The following is an 18,847-nucleotide window of genomic DNA, read 5'->3' as shown; positions in this document are numbered from 1 at the left end:
ACAGGTTTTAATGAGACAGGAGAGGGAAGAGAGAGAACATAAGGGTAGACTGTGGCCTGGCTACACTAACATTAGACTGGTAATCCATAGGTTCAGGCTAATTGCTCTGGGGTTACAGGTTCAAATCTGAACAAGACAACTGGTGGAATTTTAACTGATTTTTTTTTTTTTTAAGTAAAAACTGGACATGAAAGGTGATCTCAGCAATGGTAACCGTGAAACTATTGATTGATTGATTGATTGTCATAACAACCCATCTGGTTCACTAATGGAAGTGAAGGAAATTGGCCATCCTTAGCTGGTCTGGCATATGTGATCCCAGACCCAGGGTCCTGCACAGCGATGCTCCCTGGTCCAAAATGACAAATCCATACAAATTTGCATTTTAATTAGCTGCATACAGGAGTAGCTGCTGTTTTAGCAGCTAAATTTACGTGACTTTTAACATTGAAAACCCCAAACTCTGTCAATTAAGAATGTAATTACTACTGAAGATAAATGTTAAGTAGTTTTCAGTTTTCTTTTCCATTTACAGAACCAGATAGAGAACTTTGCAAATCATTGTTATTGCTGCTACGCACTGAATGGTTTTATTATGAAAAGGGGTTTTGCAGTATTATTCAATTGCAAAGACACCCAAGTCCATACCGCAGTGCATTCAGGTTTCCTCCACATTACTGGGGTTGTTCATCTATGTCCAAAAATGCATTTCATACCCGATAGGATGTGGGCTCTATTTTCACAAAAACTATTTTAAAATAGGCCCTGCAGTGAAATGAGAGAAAAGTCTCTTAGAACCAGGTTATATTTTGTTTATTTTAATAGGAGTAACTCTACAACGACTTAACCACAACACCAACCATATGTCTCAATGTGCTGAAATTAAGGACCTGCCTTTTTGCCTCAACAAGCTCCTCCAATCTCATATCCCAGCCCATATCTTTCAGCCCTCAAGGTGTGGCTTCATCTGCAACTCCACTCCCTGTCATTAAAACATGGGTGGCAGAGTCTACATCTGCATTGATGATCTCTGGCATTACCTTAAACCATGATGTCTTATTATTTCTTCCTCCCCTTAAAAACCTGAAACCTCATCTTTTTCAGCTCTCCCAAGCTTGATTGTGCACTGTTTTTGCCTCTAGTAAGCACCTAGTAATAGTATTTATTATTAGTATTCACTTATAAAAGTGACTAAAAATACGAAGATGTATTTCCACTACAATTAAAAGACTGTGTAAATTAGGTAATTAAATCAGTTCCCAAGAGCAAGAGTATAGAGATTATTCCAGATATAGAATCTTTCAACATCTGGAAAATGTAACACTTCACAGGACCCTCAGCTACAGGACACTAGACCTTTGTGTTTCCAAAACCACATATAGATATATGTTTAAGGTAATTACAAACTAAGAAGTCTGCCATAATGAATGTTAACATCCACAAACAAAAACAGAAATTGCTGGAAAAGCTCCGCAGGTCTGGGAGCATCCGTGGAGAGAAATCAGAGTTAACATACATTTCGGGTCCAGTGACTTTTCCCTCAGAATTGATGGTAGCTAGGAAAAGGTTGTTTTTTTTAATGCAGAAGATACAGTGGGGGGAGATAAGTAAAACAAATATTTACATCTTAACATTTACTTTTGTGAAACATTTACAACAAATATCAGTTGACATGGCTTTTTTTTAAAAAAACAAAGTGATTCCTTCAGAGACTTGGAAACTGCACTAAAACAGTTCCAACAATCCAAGTTCTAAACAAGACTGGAAACATACACTCAAGTCCAAGTCTAAAGGTTGGAGATAAAGGGCAGTAATTTCCCCAAAGTTAAAGAACAAGACAGTAACATGAAAGTGAAGTTCGACCAGTTGTTAGCTATTGTTTGTGAATTCACTCTTCCTGCGTACATTATTTACTGAGATCATCAGAATAGATACAATTAAAACATTTGCAAGAAATGTGCTGCATCAAAAGTGGGCTAATAATAAAAAAAAACTGTGTAATGGTTACCAATAGGAAATTTTCCGCAATCGACGGATCATTGCTGTTTGCTTGCAATGGCAATGTTGATAGGTCATTTTATAACAGAATACAAAGGATCATTTATACATGATATAAATAATTAAGATATAGGTTGAAATGTCATAATACAATGGAATACACAATCCTTGTTTAATAAAAGGTCCTTTCCCCACCCGTTAAAGTTATTTTCCTTTGTAGCAGGGTTTCAAATACTTAGTGTACATTAATTACAGACTTCACATCAAGTAGGGTTTGGAGCATACTGACAAAGGAATACTTCTGAGATATGGAGTCATGCTTGAGGAAGACACATCCATATCCCCCCCCATGCCCCATAGGCCTCTCCAGTACTTCCTCAAATCTCTGGCTTTCTACCATTTTGGCTGTTGTAATGTAGCACCCACCAAAGAACATCTCTTTTTAAAATTACAGTAAACCGCAACTATGAAGCTCAAGTCAGGATAATGATATCTTTTCCCCCCATGGACATAGTGCCATGAGCATTGCATTTTCACCATTCTGCAAACAAATCTAGTAGGTCTACTATCAAATTTGTCACTGTACCAGGATATCAGACAGCTCGGGAGGTTGTTTAACTTCAAGGTTTTCCAACTCAACACTGAATAAAAATACAAACTTCAGATGTAAAACATTTTAACACTATTAATACTTAATTTAAAACTGTATATGTCATTGAGCACTAAACACTTGTAAACCATGTAGCGGAGTTTATGGCAGACACATCCTTTTCTATTTTCAACTAAAGGAACCATGTTAATACGATTTCATATATGTATAAAATACCTATTAGCCAGAAAATAAATAGTGTAAATAAAAGTTTGTTCAAATGAAGACAGCTCCAGAAAAAAACAGAAGATTGTAAATTACTAGTTTGAAAGTTATCAGCTTCAATCTTGTACTTTCAAACTTGCTGGTGACTAAATATGGTAAAAAGTCAAAGTTTAACATTTGTGTGACTCTTATTGTGCACGAGCAAACAAGAACAATGTGTTGTGTAGGCTATGAATGAAAACGCACACTAATAATTGGCATATTACAAATGATTTTATAGGAACAGTTTTGCCTGTACACTTACAGAAGATTTCTATATGGCAATACAGGAAAATGTGAAACTGAACACAACCTAAAAGTGCACAAAATACTTCAACTGAAGGAGGAAAAGAAATTATTGCTAAATTTCAGTCAGTTGGTCTATTGAAATACAAGTGAACTAGAGTAATAATATGCCAACTGATAAAAATCACAAAAACATCCAATTTATCTCACTGGTGCGATTAACCAATCTTTACCTGGTGGTTACAAGGATACACAGACATTGAGTAATTGTTCAAAGTCCTCAACCATGATATCCAAATTACAATTCATATTACTCCATTGAAAACAAACAAATCCATAAAAAGTCATTCATATTACCTCAGAAATTAACGTTGATATCCTACAACCATTTAAAAAAAAATTCGAAATTGGCAAATAAAGCTCATTAGTTCCCTTTAAAACCAGGGACAATACTCTTCAATATTTATGGTGTTCAATGTGGTCTCCCACTGGATTTCAAACCATTACTCAAAAATACTGGCATGCTGGCCCTTTACAAAATTGGTCCGGGGGCAGACAAGCACAAACTGGCAATAAGAACCCTATGTGCAAACCAGATGTGTGAAAATAAATTTATGTTGTGCTCTACATTAAAAAGGCATTTGGAAATTATCTTTCAAATCAAAGTGAAAATTCTGAACTAAGGAGTATAAGAAAACAAAATGGCAAGGTCTCCCTTTAAAAGAAGAATGTTAAGAAAAGCAATTCCAATTGAAAAAAAGCAGAATTTTTGGACTCGTGCACAAGTCTGTTAAGGACGTCTGTCATAATTACAGTAATTTTTATGGAGGAAAAGTGACACACGATATAACACTCCAGGTTGCTAGCTGCTGATAATGCCAGCACACGGCCAATTAAACAGCAAATTGTACACAGCTTGCCCTGTGTACCATCTAATGCACTGAAAACATCGTCTTGTTTTACTCCAATGTTTTTTTCTTTCAATTAGAAACAAATCATGGCTTGGCTTTAAAGACAAATTGCCCAGGTGTTATCTCATTTAGTACATACTGCTGCTAGAAGGTCACTTGCTCCTGAACAAAGCCAGTCTGCACAGAAATACTGCATACAACATGGTCACTATCAAGGGACTAGATCTTTAGTGTAGATTCGGAGGACAGTTTTGGAAACCTGCAGTTAACAGTCTAAAATTTGTAAAAACCAGATACGGATTCAGTGTGGCAGTCTTTCATAGATGATTGAGAAAATAGTATTGCAGCTCAACGTGAAAAATGGGATGACTTTATTTGGCAAATAGATCGTGCTCAACATGTGTTGGGCGCATGGAGGAGAGGAGAGGGGAGGACAGATGAGAGAACGAGAACAAAGGCCTGTGATTACAAAAATGAAGGAGCACATAAACAAGAAATTTTTAATCTAGTTTTTGATAAATTATATTTTTAAAAAATTTCCAATGCATTCCAGTTCCAAAAGTGCAATCAATCTGCAAGACTTCAAAACTTTTCAGTAGTGCTTCTCCTGCAAATAATCCTTCATTTTGTTTGGCAGAGGCAGTTTTTGAATTAAGTCTATTCGAGTGTATTGACGAATAACAAAACGACACAAATACTGCAGTGAGCGCACTTGCATGAACCGGGAGACTGGGTTTGTTAGTCTTACAGGATAAGTTGCGGAGCCAGGTAGGCGAGACCTAGAATAGCAAAATGCTCCATTTTCAGAGTCCTTAATTGAATGCTCAATTAACTCTACAATAGACGTGTGCCCCTCCACATCTGGTTGTTCGTAAAAGCTAAACCTTCCATTTGAGTGTTCTATTCTAGTGTGAAGAGTTTTGCCTTGTGAACGAAAACTCAGGCTTAAAAGATAACGGTCATCAGAACTATCACGGACGAGAAAAGAACCATCAGGCACATTGGCAAGCTTCTCTTCTGCCTCCCATCGTGTTATGGGACCCCAGTACCATCCTTGTTTTGCAAGTTTTTTCAGCTCTTCGGTGAGACTGGTGACAACCATTGGACCATTATTTTGTACGGAGTCGTAAACTCTCCCTACTCCAGGAGCAGAATTTGGATCAAAATTCAAATGATGACGAACTCTTTCTGCTACATGCGCTGCTGTACCACCAAACCCAGAAAATGTCAATTGCATTTGATTTGGAATTGGAGGTAGGAGTGGAGATAGTGGAGGAAGATCAACATGATTAGAATTTGAATTCTGCAAGATGACACCAGTTGTACCAATTAAAAGACCATTTACAGGTGGGTCCAAGAATATATCAGAAGCAACCATTAAATCTGGGACCATATGGCCTTCATCCGTCTGTAGCGGGCTGCTACATAGATGGGACGGCACTGATGAAACTTCCATTGGCAATGGATTGTCAAGACAACAGGTACGGGACCCTTCCATAGGGAACATTCCCTCTTCTAAAGGCATTGTGTACTGAATGTAATTCTGAGGCATCAATCCAATAACCACAGGAACATGACAAGATTCATCAGTATTCAAATTAGAATTGTCATTTTGCGGCTCAATTTCTTCAATGGTGTTGTTCTGCTCCTGAAAGACACGATCTGTTTGCATATCATGGAATTCCTTACGAACACCATTTAATGCCTGGTTTGGGCTATTGTTGTGAACTAATGCTTTGACCTTAACTTCCATCTTAATGCAGGTCTCTTCAGAGCTGGCTGATCGTAAAGGCCAAGGTGTAGGACTATAATGATGGCCCCGAAGTGAGGTGGATCTTAAGGGTCTTTGAGCTTTTAAATCATTAATGCTTGCTGGAGTTGAAGAGGAGGAAAATCGATCATCTTCCAAGTTAAGAGAAGGTGAATTCCCCTTTCCTTTTTGTTTCTGCTTTGCAGAAAGCCTCCTTTTCAGTGTGCCCATCAAACCTTCACCTTTTGCTTTATTTTTAGGTCCTTTATCATCTTCGTCTGCTTTATTCAGATCATTAACAGCCAAATCTTTCCCATAACAACTAAAGACAGAATCTTCCTTCCCAAAATCGTTCACAAGTGACGGGTGCTGTACGACCACAAATTCATTTTCATCTTTGCCTTTGTTTAAGTTAAAAGATTTTCTGATTGTTTTGAGGCTGATTTTCTTCATCCTGAAAAAGATGTACAAGTCTTTTCGCACAGCAATCACTCCAATGATGCTCTTTGCACCAATCTAATTAACGTGCTTTTCTTTGTCCAGAACACAGCTAAACACCAGGACGTCCATCTCCTGCAAAGGCAGAAAAAGGGTTAAACTTTTCAATGTTTAAATACATATACTTTGAGACACAAAGAGCAAACTATGTACAATCCAGAATGTTAAAAGTGAATTTCTAATGCTAAAATGTAAGCGTGTGCAAAGCTAACTTATATCTCTTTGAATGGCGTAAACCACTTAGAATATACAAAAGGAAAAAAATTCACGAAACGTGGGCTAACAATGGCTTCAATTCCATGGTATTGGAAAAGCTTGGCCAGGAGCTAATGCGATTTTTAATCATGGCTTGTCAGCTCTGAATGACTGTTAAAACTGATTTGGATCACAGGTAATTTTAATAAGAAAGTAAGCTCTTTCTCCTTCAACCCAAAAGTGTTATTCATAATTTCATACTCTTATAGAGTAACTTCATTAACAGCTATAAAACACAGCCAAATAAAGCATGAGCATATTTACTACCAGAAAGATGAGTGTGTCCGTAATTTCTTCCATGCTGAGTCTTCAGCAGTCAGATAACAGATGCCACAAGAGAAATCAGCCAAGAGGAAGTTAATAGTTTCCCAGTATGATAAAGCTCAACCAGCCTGAAGAGATTTTTCGAAAAACGTTTACTGATCACTTCACACTGCGTTCGATGCAGATAGAGACAAGAAAATTTGTAAATCCAGAAAAAAATGTTATTTGCCAGATTAAGCATAGTAGTCATGTAAAGAAACCAAACTATGGCTTCATTAAGAAAGTGTCTTTATTAAAGCTGATTAACCTTCTCAATCCTTACCAAGCTCATTCAACAATGGGAAATAAAGGGTTCAAAAGATAGTCTATTAAGATGAAAAACACAGAGCTGGGTTTTTAAGTTCCACAATAATACATATTTTGATTTTTACAAAGCTTTTGAAGAGTAGGGTTTTTCTTAGCTATCCACTTTCAGTTATCCAAGTTCTGCTTACAGAGGCTTCAAAGTGAATCTGACAGCTGCCTGCCAGCCATTTTTCAGACAACTGAGTGGGAAGTGCTGCATTAACTAGAGCTGCTACGTGCTAGGAAACATACTGCTTTGACCTTGATCGTAGAAGTACATTTTTTGTTGCACTGAGAAACTGCAAGAACTCAATGAAATTTTGGATATTTTGCTACCACTGGACCACAGTGGTTCGCCAATACTACTAAATGTCCTTAGGTCATGCTTAAATTAACATTCCAAACACCACAAACTGTTCCTCAGTTCTAACAAAATATAGTTTTAGGGGTGACAGAAAATTAAATCTGCAGAGGAATCCCTTTTTTTGCAGATGAGTCAAGAAATATGAGGATACAGATTAGTTTCAGTAGGCAACAAGAAAACAAAGTCTCGCTCACACAGAAACCAAACCCCATTTTCTGAAGAAGGGTCTAGGCCCGAAACGTCAGCTTTCCTGCTCCTCTGATGCTGCTTGGCCTGCTGTGTTCATTCAGCTCTACACCTTGTTACCCCATTATCTTGGCTCAGTGCAGACAGGTTGGGTAGAACTGCCTAATCTATCCTGGTATGTTTGGTATCAATATTCTATGTGAATCGTCATCCTTCAGGGCCTCGGCCACAGGTTCAGTCTCACTTAATTCAGCTGACTCCCAACTATGATCTTAGATTGGGACAAACCCAACATTCAACTGACTCTAAAATGCAATTCTTCAAGGTTTAGAAGTAATAACTAGACAGATTTTTCCCCCCAGATCCTTAAAATAGCTTCATTTTATATACTTATAAATATTACATAAAATGAACCAAAGCCAAACATTCACTAGCTTGTTCTTTGGGGAATGGTGTTCATAAAAAAGAAATCTAATACATTTCAGTATACTCCTATATTTGTGGTTACTGGCAGGGCATAGCATGAGGTTTAGTCATGTGAGCTTTCCATCTCCCAGTTTCTGCAAGATTTGTTTAAAAAGAAATACTCATTGCAACTTGGCCTGAATCAGTAAACACTAAAACTGACTGTTGTCTGAAAAACAGCCTCACAGAAATCTGTAATCACTCGCTATTCCCAGTAATTAATTCTTATCCTACATCTACAGTTTAATCAAGCCTTTCAATGCAGAAATCAAGTGAAAATGATAACTTGCTAATAAAAAAAAGGGTTAAAAAACTCAGCAAGTCTGGCAGCATCTGTGGAGAGAGAGTTAATGTTTTAAATCAGATCTTACTCTTTTCCAAAAGCGTTTTCGTTCAGAAAAGGCTGAGGGAAGAGCGTGTAGCACAGAAGGGTGAGTCAAAAGAAGGTTAGAGATTGAGGAAGATTTGACATCATGGGAGGGGGTGGGGGGGCAGAAAAAATGAATAAGGGAGTGGCAATGGTTAACAGAAGGGAGATAGGTCCAGTGTGAGTGTTAATTGTACAATATAGGTTAGCTGAAATCCAAGAAAACAAGACACGGGCTTTGAAAAATCCACCTGGACTAAAGTTTCACTCTCTTTGATATTCTTTTGTTGATTCAGTACATACTTTTAAAAAAAATTCTATATGCATTTACCTCATTGCTCATACTGTCATCCAATTTCATATATACCTGTTCAAGCTCTCTGGTAAATACCAATGTAACAAAATAATTATTTAATATTTCTGCCATCTTTATCAAACCCTTCATGATTCTAATCCTTGGCTAAAGACAATGCTACCAATCACTCCCCCACCAATTACAGTGTTCCCTATTACTGCTAGTCTTCATCTTACCGCCTCAGAAAGCCTTAAGGATCAAGTCTACCCTACCTTCAGTCTTTCTCCTAGGCTTCCAGTATAATGATAACAAGTACTGGATAGAACCAGTGCCTGCAGGATGTCTCCTCTGCCTAGAAGTGTACGGGTCAAAGAAACTATTACAGAATCCAACAAGTGTCCCTGTACGCCAGGGATCTAAAGCATCAGAGTGAAATTGTCTGTTGCAAACTAAATAAAGATACAGAGCCTTATTTCCAGAGAAAATAAGGTAGTGTGATTCCTTTACATATGTGCAGTTACCCTTGTGACATCAAGCCAGCTCCTGTTTTCTGCCAATGATAGCTTTCAACTCAGGAGATTCAATTCATTAATTACACTTAGTAAGAAAACACCATCTATCCACAGGTTAACTGTCAGAAAAACACAGATGATGCAGCCATTAAAAAAAAACTAGAAAACATTGCCCTTGCACAAAAAGCAAAAACTTTATTCACAAATAATCACTGACAAGATCATTGTTCCTTGCTTTGTACGCTCTTTTTCCTGCTTTTACAATGGAAATTAGGAATTTCACAGTTTCCTTGCACAAAAAGCAAAAATTTGAGATTGCACTTTTAACACTGAAAACAATGCTTGATAGAAGAGTGAGTGAACATGGAGCTATTGTGCATGGTTGGCTCCAACTCGTGGGAAGCTTTGGACACAAACACAGCCATTAAGGTATCATTGCAGAAAAGATTTACAAGGATGTTGCCAGGGTTGGAGAATTTGAGCTCTAGGGAGAGGCTGAATAGGCTGGGGCTATTTTCCTGGAGGGTCGGAGGTTGAGGGGTGACCTTAAAGAGAGTTATAAAATCATGAGGGGTATAGAAAGAGTAAATAGACAAGGTCTTTTTTCCCGTGGGTAAGGGAGTCCAAAACTCGAGGGCTTAGTTTAAGGTGAGAGGGGAAAGATTTCAGAGGGACCTAAGAGGTAACTTTTTCATGCAGAAGGTGCTGTATGTGTGGAATGAGCTGCCAGAGGTGGTGGTGGAGGCTGTATTATAACATTTAAAAGGCATTTGGATAGGTACATGAATGGGATGGGTTTGAAGGGATATGGGCCAAATGCTGGCAAATGCAGCCAGATTAATTTAGGATATCTAGTCCACATGGATGAGTTGGACCGAAGGGTTGGTTTCCATGCTGTACTACTGTATGGCTCTATCTCATCCATATTTGGATACCCAGTTACCATTGAGCAAGTCTCAGTGAAGGTGGGGATTGATACAGAGCTGTGGCTTCATAAATCATGGGCTAACGAAGAGCGACAAGAAATCAAGTTTATGCTCCTCATGACTATCAAAAGATCTTTGCTGGAAAATACAGGTGGAGACCAAATTGAGGGACAGATCACAGGTATCACCTAGATGAGGAATCAACAAATATAGACTTGGAATGGCAGACCAGCAGGAGTTACCAAATATACTGGTAAAAAAATTGATCTCATGTAAAAGTTAACACCTTGTAATTTTTCATGTACCTCATACGAAAACTTGTACTAATTTTTTTTTAAATGAATCAAAGCCCTAGGATTTCACAACCAAAGAATAATCTTAGAGATGTCAATAGCTCAATTTAATTACGAATTTAGAAATAAGAAAATAATTATCTAATTCTTATTTGTGTATTTACTGATAATGAACAAGGAAAAAGTATAGTTTGTAATGTTATAAAATAAATATATGACTAATATGAATTCTCATGTAGTATCTTTTAATTTATTGAAGCAGTATTTTTAATTTTCGCTTGGGGCCCAAATCAAGCACATCTGGAAGACATGACCTGTGTAAAAGTGACTTCTGACATAAAAGGTTAATCTCCAAAGTTGATATTTATACAAGTATACACAGTAATACATAACAATGGAGAATGGCACAAATAAAGAAAGTAGTTTATCCACTTTCTATCTAAACAGTTCTGAAATACAAATTGGATAATTCCAAATTACTCCCTAAAGCAGAATGCACAATGTGTGGGTAGCAAGTGGATGAACAATTAGGTAAGTTAAACAATCAGAACAACATTTTTTTTCCTCTGTCCCTCTCCTCAAAAGTAACAGACCAGAGAAACTGTTTTTAAATTAAATAAGTAGATTTTACGAAATCAAAACTGGGACTGGCTGATGTTTTATGCCCTTATGACAGAGCAATTATTTGATTAGCACCCTCACACCCATCATTAAATCCCTTAACCTCTTCATCACTGGTAACCTGTAGCCCCAATAGGTACCAGTTATCAGAAGAATATCAGCAACCTGCTGAGCTCACTTCAACATCAATGCTCAAACCAGGGGCCTACGAGCAGACTACACAAAAATTCCATATTAGCAAAATCCTATTTAATTTCAGCAAAATCTCTTGAATTCTCCAACCACTTTGCGATAAAAGGTTTATGTATCATCTGTTTTCCTAATTGCTTGTTGTACCTGCATGTTAATGTTGTAATTTTTACACAAAGTAGCTCGAATCACTAGGCATATTTACATTTATAGTTTTTTAAAATCTGTTTTCCAATGTTTTCCTACCAAAGTGGAAAATGTCACATTTCGCCACATTATGCTGGCACCTGTCACCTTCTAGCACTATTGAATAGTTCTGAGCTGCCAGTCAATTTTCTAGCACACCCCTAGTTTTTGTCGTGTAGTTGGAGCAGAGATTGTGGAGGCATAAGATCAATTACTAACTGCAGAATACCCAGCATTTCCCCTGCTTATATAATCCAGGTGTTGGTGTGGCAGATTTAGTTGTGGTAGCAAATGTGTGGAGATTTCATAATGTGTGTAATGTATTGGGGAGAATACTGTTGCTGATGATTTTAGTCTTTCTTGAGAATACTATTAGTAGTGATGCCTTTCCAAAGATGAACAAAGTGCTACCTTCTTTAAAACGTAAGGAATGAGTATTTTGTTTACAAAAAAAATGCAGATCTCCTTCATGGCTTTAACTTTGTATTATTCCCCAAACATCACCCAAAAAAAATATGAAACCCAGGAAATAAATTGTAATACAATGTTTCTGGCATTAGCTAAGTTTGAATTTGATATGATAAAGTTTATGAGTTCAATCTAAAATCCATAACCTCTCTGTCCTAAGACTCTCATGAGAAAAGAGTCCAGATAACAATAAACCAGTTTCTGGCAGAATTAAGATACACACCTGCCAAAGAAAAGGAGGGGCCTCACTTCATCTTGTAGCTGAATTCAAATAGCATCATCCAACACACGTTTGAACTTTGCAAACCCCTCCCTCACCTGCCCAATACAACAGCCTTGACCAGTACCTGCTAAAATTAGCACAAAAATATGAATTCTCATCAGATCTGCAGTTAAAATGTGACCTGTATACTCAAATTATAAAACATTTTTCCGTTCCTCAGACAAACAAATGTATGTCAACATGATGAAAAATATTCACAGAAGTATCTTTGTTACTCGGAATGCCTCAGCTTATGAAGCAGAAGGATGCCACAACCCACATGCCAGGAAAGACCTCAGAACTATATCCTCCCTCAGAACTTAGAGCATCTGTCAAAAACAGGAAATTACTGTGAATGTATTCCGTTACTTATTTGTTCTCCTACCAACCATGATTTATCATAACTTTACTGGTGGTGCGAGGGTTTTTTTTTCCAAGCACATTAACTATAGATCGAGCAATTCTATTTTAGTGTGCAAATGCGCAGAAACATTTGTTAAAGTATTGTTCATTCTTAGAAAGCTCCATTTTCACTGTTAAGTTGTGAAAGATCAATAACATCTATCTTCACCCATTCTAGTTTCCAAGTTTGAAATTAAATCAACAGCTTATTTGCTCCTTGTTGCATATACCTTTAGAAAATTGTGCATTTTATCACTTAAAACAAAACTACACAAATGTTTAACTTGCAACTCTTGCATTAGTATTCATCGAGCTATTTTACCCATTTTGCCTTGATCGAAAATGATTTTCTTAAACGGACTTTATTTACCAATTATACATACTGCCATGTTCTTTTGAATATACTTGAATTTTCTTATAGAAATGAACTGGTACGCTGTACGGTACCAATAGGATTCACGATGGTCAAGTGGCTCTTCCACAAACCTTCATCCTGATGCTTTACTTGAACTGTTGTGTCAGCGTGTGAAAGTGAATTGATAAATGGAAGTGACACCCAGAAAAGTTTCTGTTTGAAACAGATCAGACAGCAAAGCTTTGCAACAAAAAAGAATGAACTGTATTTGTGTCAGCCACAGTTCATTCAGTAACACTTCCACCCAAGTCAGAAGACAGCAAATTCAAATGTAGCTTAGAGACAAAAAGGACTGCAGATGCTGGAAGCCAGAGTTTATAGGAGTTTATATCTGACGAAGGGTTTCAGCCTGAAATGGTGACTTTCCTGCTCCTCTGATGTTGTCTGACCTGCTGTGCTTTTCTAGCAACACACTTATCGACTCGTGTTGCTTAAGTTACTTCTGCACAAACTCGAGACGGAAGATCCAATGCAATACTGAGGGTTTGTTGCAGCAACTTTGGTGCTGATTCACTGATGAAATGTTGAGCTGCTCCATCAGATGAAAGTGAAAGATCCCATGATATCATAGTCCATATTTACCTCTATCATAGCAACAAACAAGCGTGATAATCTTCTTGTGGTCACATACCAAATGAACATTAATGGGATCACTTCCAATTGATGTAGACTGCTTTCCCAGCTCAGGGCACCTTGCCTGCCATGGAAATCCATTCATGGGATGAGGGCGCCACTGGCTCGGCCAGCACTTATTGCCCAGGGGGCAGTTAAGAGTCAACCACATTGCTATGGGCTTGGAGTCACATGTAAGTCAGATGAGGTAAAGGTGGCAGTTTCCTTCTTTTAAAGGACATTCTTGAACCAGATGGGTTTCTTCCAAACAATTGGAAATGGATTCATGGTCATCATTCGACTCTTAATTCAGATTTTTATTGAATTCAAATTCCATTATCTGCCATGGCAGGATTTGAACCCAGTCCCCCAGAACATTACTTGGATCTCTGGATTAACAGTCCAATGATAATACCACTAGGCCATCACCTCCCCGATCCATGTGGAAATTCAGCAACTGACGTAGATGTGATAGCTCTATGTCTGACTCACCTCAGGAAGTACAGAAGTCAACACAAGTGGCTACCCTGACAAAGAGGACGTTAGTAACCTGGGAGATGCATTATTGCAAAGTAGATTACTGCAAGAAGCCAGAGACGAAAGCATTCAAAACTGCAGTCCATGATGGACACAGGCAATGCATGCTCACCTGGCCCTCAGGCTGCAAGGTGTCAGCAAGGATCTGCTGTGAAAGGTTGAACCTACAGCGGATCCTCTGTCTGTGTACCCCATAATGGGGGTATCGTCTGCTTTAAACTGCAACTCTCTGTCCACCTCCTTTTATCCTGGAACGGCATGAACTGAAGACAACTGCTGCTGGTGATGCTATTCCTGTTGCTCAAAGATCCATCCTACAGTGAAAGCTGACAGCAGTGATGTCCAGATTAAGGTAAGCCAAATGCACAATAGGCAGAACAACTTCCAAAATATTGGAGACCAACTGTAAAGCAGTGGAAATTCTTTCAGTCTCAGAACAAGTGTTCGGAGCAATAGTCTTTCACGCGGTCAGGGAGCAGTTGTGCAGTTTCTCTATGGAGGTTTTCTATATGCTAGCTGGAGGTTGGAAGTGAGTGCAATGATGTTGGGTTTCCTAGCTGGCAGGCTTTATAATTTAAACATCCTAATTTCGCTTTCTATACTTGGATTTGACATTAAATACAGCTACTCCAATCTAGCTTAGACTTCCCTCCCAATTTTTTTCTCTCACTTCACACATAACTGAAAAATTTTCCATCACCATATCACCCATGTAACTTTTCAACTTTATCCTCCACCACTAAATCAGCCATACTTCCAATTAATTATCAATTAAATGCAATATCCATCAGAGGCAACCCTCTTAGTTCTTGCACTGATGATTTCACATTCCAATCTGACTCGGAAAGGAGACACAATTGCTTAACTACTCAGGTTTCTGACGACTTGTTTCCTTTCCTTATTGACTCAGCTAATTGCCGCATATTTTGAATACCTGCATCTGCATTTATGGTTTATACAACAGAAGCATCAACAGTCCCACTTAAGAAATTAGGACCATCTTTTCCTGTGTTGATAGGAATCATGTGATATTATCTTCTGTGACTGTTTTGGTTTTCTCAGTTAATAAATTTCTGGTTTTATACTTTGTTTATGTAAATTAAGGTTAAGTCTCACGCTTTAGTATGTGCCCAAGAATACAATCTGAAAGGGATTTAAGGTGGTATTCCCAACATTTTCCCAATTTCCTGGTGACCGAGATCTATGCAGTCTACAAAGTGCGAGTTTGAATTTCTGCAGTGCATCCTATGATTAGCACATCCTGCAGCTCCAGTGTGCATGGTAGGGTGGACATGGAGTTCTGTGACATGTTAGCCATCATCTCAACTTCCCTGGATGGGCGTGTCAAAGCTTTATTAAATGGTAGATGGGAGTAGCTGCCTATTGCATAATCTTAAACTGTGATGAGCCTTATAGATGTTGAATAAATATCTCGGCATCTGATATGGAGTCATTCTTTGGAGAATATATAATCGGTTTTGTCCCTGATATGGCTGGTGGCTCTCACGTGGGGATGACGCAATCGTATTATCAAAGATCAAGGAAATCTGGCTGGTGTTTTACTGCCTGAGATAGTCATTTTGGCTACAGTGGTATCACAGGAAATGATGAGGGGGCTATTTAGTTCTGAAATGTAATGGTGCCGGACCACAGAAAGTTCAAATCTGAATTACAACAGGTACTGACTAAGCATTCTTATACAAAACAATACAGGATTATTAAAGCAACACTTCCAAATTTGAGTGACCTTTAAAATTACATCTTACTTTTGTAAATCAGAATTAGAGTCAGCTTTCCTAAGTTGCTTATGACATTTGAGTGTCTGGGGTTCGTTTAAAAATTGAAACAATACAAACACTTGTAATCAAAACATGAATTTTGTGTCGAGGAATGTGTGCTGACGTTATAAAAGGACAATAGCATGCTTAACAGACTGAGTATAGAGAGGCAAAAACTGGAAATTACTGTACAGAACTCTGCCAATCATGAAGCTCTTAATCCTCCCAATAACACTCAAGAGAAACGTCTAAGTTGGGAAGGGTATTCCCATCTGGTCCCAGAATAGATGGGAAAGTTGGGGTCACTGGCAAAGAAAGGAGCCAATGAATTGCTCCATCATTTAAAACTACATTGTATTGGAACAATAATAACAAACAACTAGACATATCTGCCCACTGCCCGAAGCACCAGATGCCCAACATTTACAAAGCATTACTAAATGCATATGGCAAGAGCTCTTGTGGCACGTTATACAGTGTCTCTACCTCTAAGCCATAGGCCCCGAGTTAGAACACATCTGCACAGGTTGATTAAAAATATCTAATTGCATATGGCATAAAAAATGATGATATGTTTACAGCAAGAATTTTCTTACAAGTACTAGCAAAGCCAACAATTTAGAAAAAATGTTTAGTTTTCTATGGATAAACTGCAGTGTAGAACCATATTGCCAAAATTGAACAAAATACCCACCAAATAAAAGCCGAATTAACATATACAGAGGTTATGTTGTGTTCAAGAGCAAAATTAGAAATTATTTCTGAAACAAAATTGCTTCTTAATCACTGACTGGATAAAACTACTATAGAGGAAATCCAGTGGCCTAAGAAATAGTCATATTTTGTTTTGACACCAGTGTAACATCTGCTTTTGACTCGCTCGAACTTCTTTCGAAGGAAGCTGGATAAATAATTATGTGCACCGTTCTAAAATACTTCCCCTCAATCCCAGTTATACATTATATGTCTGTAGCCAGTTGGTAGCATTTGATGCGTTATAATAGATTCCTTGCAACAAACAGACTTGGGACAGAGAAAGCCATTTGTGCCCCATAAACCTTTCAGTTTGTATTCTGTTAATCTATGTAAGCAATGTAAATAGAATTACTGTAAATCCTTACAGTGCATGCCAGCTAAAGTCCATTATATCTAATTTAAACTTGCAAGGAAGAAACACACCAATCTAATGTCATTTCACATTGTCACACAATATCACAAACTATATATATAATATGCCAGTCATTTCCAATTTTTGCCGATCTAGATTCAAATCTGTTAAGCATTGTACTTTAGTGTTGTCAGCACAGATACCTCTACAAAAAGTGATATTTTGATTTTGCTCAAAACAATTCAAACATTGATGCTTCAAGAGCAGTTGAATGTCACAACTTTTTTTATAAACACTGATTCAGATTCATTAGTCCACATACATTAAAATCTTCAAAAATACAAGAAAAATCACAACAAAATTTGACACCATAAATTACAGAACATATGAAATCATTTTTGTTATTTTCACAAAGTACTTTCAATAGTAATGGAAGTATTCAGTTAGTAAATATGTCTACAAATGACCAATTTAATCCTTCGTACAAACTTGTTGCTCAACTGCAGAAGATGAAAGATTAAAAAATAATTCAAAACAACATAGACCACAGACTCATAGGTGAATCAAGGTCCAAAAGTAGGTGGAACTTACTTTTCTCTGTCAACCCTTCCTACCGAACACTGGAATATGCACAAGAAAGACAGCCTCCTGTTGTAACAGAAGTGAGCTGCCAATTCTGCTGCTTTTTCACTCCACCAGAACCAGATAAACAGGAATGTTATGTTGCAGTTTTAACTCCACCATTAATATTGCTGGTTTACTTGCCTACTTGGGTCAGGTTTCCACAATGTACCACAGATGGAAAATAAATGCATCCTAACTGTGGTCGGAGAGTCATTCGTTTCAGTTCCCATATAAGCTGATTCATGATGCAGTCATGAGATTTTCCAGAACTCAGTGATATTAGAAGGTTTAAATGTTACATACTGTAATTTGTAGTCAAACAATATCTCCTTCACACTATTTAAAAGTACTCATTTTATCGATGTTGAACATTTTGACCGGGATGTGGCCTATGAAAGAGGGCCCACAACGGCAAAGGACAGAAGAAAAGCAGATCTGTAAAGAAACCTTTTGAGTTGCTGGCTCTAAATATTCATTCAAGCTATAACTTACCATTTAGAAACAAGCGATTTTAAGCACCTACTCCACCCTTACACAGTGAAATCAGCCATAGACCTGGTCAAACTAAGCCTTACATTTCAAAAATATACCAAGAGAACTCATGCATACATTTTAGACACATGAAATACAAAAGGGAAAAGAAATTTTCCTGATAGGCAGCAATTCCCACCAAGTCACTTCATTGAGACCATAACAAAATACAGATGCAAAACTGCACACATACCCAACCTACTAAAGATGACAAAGCACACATAACACCAACATGAAAGTGAACCAGAAGGCAGCAACCATCAAGCCATTGTATACAATCCTTAATTCCATACTTGTTTTCTATTTTAAAAAGACCATATGTAAGCAGTCATATTTCAAAGTTTTCTTCACATGTAGCACTTGAAATTTATTGAAATCAGTGACTGATGTTCTACGCTTCTTGCAGTAACTTTATATCAGAAAATTACAATTCCCTTCATTCACTTGTAACAGCACACAAATCTACCAATGATAATTCACACAGAATAATTTGACATGGGGCCAATCAGTCCATCTTTTTAATTGTCCATCAAAAGATAAGCTAACATTAATTCCACTACCATATCCAATTGGTTCCTAAATGATA

The 18,847-nt window shown here is 37.6% G+C and overlaps 1 protein-coding gene across 2 annotated transcripts; it reads right to left on the bottom strand.

Annotated features, from left to right (window-relative positions):
* Nucleotides 1-3,066: 3,066 nt before the first annotated feature.
* LOC109923601 (suppressor of cytokine signaling 6) lies at nucleotides 3,067-17,792 on the bottom strand. Of its 2 annotated transcripts, none has more exons than XM_048592618.1 (2): nucleotides 17,698-17,792; nucleotides 3,067-6,331 (listed from the first exon to the last, which is right to left on the bottom strand). In XM_048592618.1, exon 2 carries the CDS (start codon nucleotides 6,209-6,211, stop codon nucleotides 4,601-4,603), a length of 1,611 nt encoding a protein of 536 aa, XP_048448575.1. In that variant the 5' UTR covers nucleotides 6,212-6,331; nucleotides 17,698-17,792; the 3' UTR covers nucleotides 3,067-4,600. The 2 variants fall into 2 exon arrangements, with proteins under 2 accessions (XP_048448575.1, XP_048448574.1); XM_048592617.1 differs by lacking the exon at nucleotides 17,698-17,792 and adding an exon at nucleotides 6,779-6,943.
* Nucleotides 17,793-18,847: the final 1,055 nt, after the last annotated feature.

The sequence above is a fragment of the Rhincodon typus genome, unplaced genomic scaffold (genome assembly GCF_021869965.1).
Source record: "Rhincodon typus isolate 14 unplaced genomic scaffold, sRhiTyp1.1 hic_rhity00001555, whole genome shotgun sequence".
Taxonomy (NCBI): Eukaryota; Metazoa; Chordata; class Chondrichthyes; order Orectolobiformes; family Rhincodontidae; genus Rhincodon; species Rhincodon typus.
This window is presented reverse-complemented; position numbering and strand designations above follow the sequence as displayed.